At 64.9% G+C, this 3,835-nt stretch overlaps 1 protein-coding gene across 1 annotated transcript; it reads right to left on the bottom strand.

Moving 5' to 3' along the window:
• Positions 1-2,158: 2,158 nt before the first annotated feature.
• On the bottom strand, positions 2,159-3,280 carry TPBGL (trophoblast glycoprotein-like). The gene has a single exon (XM_015426753.1). It carries the CDS (start codon positions 3,278-3,280, stop codon positions 2,159-2,161), a length of 1,122 nt encoding a protein of 373 aa, XP_015282239.1.
• Positions 3,281-3,835: the final 555 nt, after the last annotated feature.

A 3,835-nucleotide genomic window follows, 5' to 3' on the forward strand; every position in this document is an offset into this window, starting at 1 on the left:
AAAAAGAGAGATGGGGGGGGGGGAATCCCTTTAGAAAAAATCACCCTGAGCACCAATAACTGGGTTGATTGGGGGGGGCGCAGAGGGAGGTACCCGCGTAAGGAGGTGGGGGTGTGCGATGGGGTTTGGGGGTCTCTTTGCCTGCAAGGTGTGGAAGAATAGATGGTCAACCGTCCCCCGCCCCTTGCAGATTGGAACCTCCCAAATGGGTCAGATATCCTAATGGATTTCTCAAAGCTGGATGAGAGGTTCCCCCAGTCCAAGCCCCTCTCCTTGGGCTGGGGGCGGGGTACAGGCTGTCCACACGGACCCAGGGGCAGAGTTCTAGGCGCCGGGAGGCCCTTAGACAGATGGCATTTTCCTACGAAGGTCAAGAAGTCGGTCTGACAACGCGAGTCGTTTTTCAGTTTGGGAAAGGGGAACTCTCTCTCTCTCTCTCTGTGCACCAGGCTACTGGTTTGCCAACCTCCAGGTGGTGTCTGGAGCCAACGTTCCCTCTAAGCTGAGTCTTGTGAGCAAAAATTCTACTTTCTGAGCTGCTGGCATGAAAGTCGAGAGCAAACGATTTGGCTGCTGCATAAATCAGTTTGCTCTGGGGCCATTCTTCCTGAGCGAAGACAAGAATCCATGAGCTGGAGGCTAAAAACCTGTGAGCTAGCTCACACTAACTCAGCTTAGAGGGAACACTGCGGGAGACCTCCTGGCTTTACAACTGCTCTCCAGAAGCAGAGACCCACCCCCCTGGGGAAAACAGCTACTTTGGAGGCTGGGTTCTATGGCATTAATACCCTCCAGAGGTCCCTCCCGGCCCCCAAATCTCCAGGGATTTCCCGGGCTCGGAGCTGGCAACCAGTGTTCCGTCTAAGCCGAGTCAGTGTGAGCCATCTCGCCGTTTTCCTTAGCCTCCGGCTCACACATTTTTTGTCTCCGCTCGGGAAGGGAGGTGGCTCCAGAGCAAACTGATTTATGCCGCATTCAAATCGTGCGCGCTCACCACTTTAGTGCCAGGAGCTCACCGAGGAGAATTCTTGCTCACGAGACGCCACAGCTTAGAGGGAGCATTGCTGGCAACCCTTCCTGGGGAGGGAGCTGTCTCCAAAAGGGTGGGGGATTTGGGGATACGGTTGCCAGCCTCCAGGTGGGGCCTGGAGACCTCCTGCTTTTACAGCTGACAGAGATCAGCTGCTCTGGAGAACACGGCTGCTTCGGAGGGTGGATTCCATGGCATTGGACCCTGCTGAAACCCCTCCCCTCCCCAAACCCCTCCCACTCCTGGCTCCACCCCCAAAGTCTCCAGGTATCAGGCTCCTAGCTAACACGGGGCCCGCCCCCCCCAGCATGTCTTACAGGCCCCCTTCCTCTCGGGCTGGTCCCCCAAATTGAATCAATGTAATTAGCTTTGATTTCATTGGCTGTGCCACCCCGGGGGCCCCTCCCCCCCAAAACCCTAGCTACAGGGCTGCCAGGCAGTGTTCCCTCTAAGCTGAGTCAGTGTGAGCCAGCTTACAGTTTTTCTAGCCTCCGGCTCCTGCGTCTTTGGCTCAGCTCAGGAAGGACGGCTCCAGAGCAAACGGATTGATGCAGCAGCCAAATGGCCCGGCGGCTCACACAAAGTAGAATTTCTGCTCACAGGACCCCACGGCTTAGAGAGAGCACTGCTGCTGTGGTATTTTCCAACCGTATTTGGGAAGGGTTGCCAAGCGACACACCCCTAATGTAGCCAATCTTCCAAGAGCTTACAGTAGCCCCTGTCAGAAGAGCTCTGTAAGCTCTTGGAGGATTGGCTACATTAGGGGCTGTGGCCTAATAGGCAAAGGAGTTCCTGCTACAAAAAGAGCCCTGGTTGCCAGCCTCCAGGTGGGGCCTGGAGATCTCCCACTTTTACAAACTGATCCCCAGCGGACAAAGATCCCCTCCCCTGGAGAAAATGGCTGCTTTGGAGGGTGGGCTCTATGGCATGCCATGGCACCATGCGGAGGCCCCTCCCCTCCCCTGGATCCACCCCAAAGTCTCCAGGTCTTTTCCAACCCAGACCTGCCAACCCTATTTGGGAAGGGGGGGCCTGGAAGCCAAGCTGGAAGCCCTAAAGGAAGGGTGCCCACCTCCCACTCCTCAAGTCACGGGGGGGGGGGGGCTGTGAAGCCCGCCAGGCCTGATTTCAGAGGTCCCCGGGGCTGGCCCGCCGCGCGTCGCAGTCCTGCTCATAGCGGTAGTGGTAGCCCTCCATCTGGTCCCGGCAGGCGTCCCGCAGGTTGTTGAGCCAGCGCTTGATGCCCTTGCGGTTGAGGTAGAGGACCGTGAGGAAGACCACGCCGATGAGGGCCAGGACGATGCCGAAGAAGACGTAGGAGGCCGTCTCGGGGGGGCCCGGCGCGCCGTCGCCCGGCAGGCCCAGGTCGTCGTCGTCGTCGGCGCAGCCCAGCTGCGAGGCGCGGAGGCGCCAGAGCGGCCAGCCCTTGAGGGGCCGCGGCGAGGCGCAGTGCAGGAGGCCCCGGTCGGCGGCCGAGCCGTTGCGCAGCCAGGCCAGCAAGGGGCGCAGCGAGGCGCAGTCGCAGCGCAGCGGGTTGGCGGCCAGGTGGAGGCGCGGGCGGCCCAGGGCGGCCAGGCCGTCGAGCTGCTCGGCCGCCAGCGCCTGCAGCGAGTTGTTGCGCACGTCCAGGTGGCGCAGGGCCGGCGGGAGGGCCACGGCGGGGGGCAGCTCCCGCAGGCGGTTGCCGGCCAGCTCCAGGCGCGCCAGGCTGAGGTTGGCCAGGGCGCCGTCCAGCAGCTCCCCGAGCCCCCGCGCGTCCCGCGCCTCCACGGCCTGGTTCAGTCGCAGCGTGCGTAATTGCGCGCAGCCGGCGAAGGCGCCCGGCGCCACGGAGCGCAAGCGGTTGTGGCTCAGGTCCAGGGTGGCCAGGGCCGGCAGGCCGGCGAAGGCCGCCTCCTCCAGGGCCTCGATGGCGTCGTGGGTCAGCACCAGCAGCGTCAGGTCGGCCAGCGGCCGCGCCGCCCCGCCGCCTTCCCCCACCTCCCGCCAGCCGCCGGCGAAGGCGGCGGCGCGCAGCACCGTCAAGTTGCCGCCCACGATGGAGAGGTTGCGGACGGCGGCGGGCAGCTCGGCGGGCGGCTCGAGCAGGCGGACCAGGCGGCACTGCAGGGTGTCCGGCGTGGCGAAGCAGAAGCAGGGCGTCGAGCAGCTCCGGCCCGCCTGCAGCAGCGGCAGCAGCGGCAGCAGCAGCCCCGCCAGGACGGCGCGCAGCGGCGGGCCTCCGTGGCAGCCAGCGGGCCGCTGGGCCATGCTAGTCCCGCTGGGGCATCGCCGCGCCCGGGGAGGAAGGGACGGCACCTCCGCCTGCCTCCCTCCCGCCCTGCCAGCTCGCTCCTCGGGGCGCGGGGAGGCTTTAGACGGCGAGGCGAGCCGCCCCCGGGCCCGCCGCGGCTTCTCCGAGGAGCAGCGGCTGCGAGGCGGACCGGACCTCGACGGGGCGGCCCGGGCTCATGGCAGCGTCCGGCGGTGGAGGCGTCCTTCTCGGGCTTCCCCCGGCGGGCGTCGGAGGCTCTCTCGGGCTTCTCCTTCTCTCGGCAGGCAGGTTGGTGGCGCCTCGCCCGGACGGGGAGGGAGGGAGGGAGCGAGGGACCGGTTCCTCGGGCAGGCGGGCGGCTTCTGGCTGGAGGGGGCGACGGGGAGGGGAGGAGGGACCGGCAGCCGCGAGGGTTGGCTTTGGATTCCCGAAAGTCGGACCTGGTCGGGGCTATCCGGGGAGGAGGGAGCGGGATTGAGGAACACACGAAGCTGGCTTTCTGCCGGATCGGAGCCTGGGCCCATCAGAGTCCGTCTTGACTGCGCAGACTG

The sequence above is a fragment of the Gekko japonicus genome, unplaced genomic scaffold (assembly GCF_001447785.1).
Source record: "Gekko japonicus isolate JY-2015 unplaced genomic scaffold, Gekko_japonicus_V1.1 scaffold4156, whole genome shotgun sequence".
Taxonomy (NCBI): Eukaryota; Metazoa; Chordata; class Lepidosauria; order Squamata; family Gekkonidae; genus Gekko; species Gekko japonicus.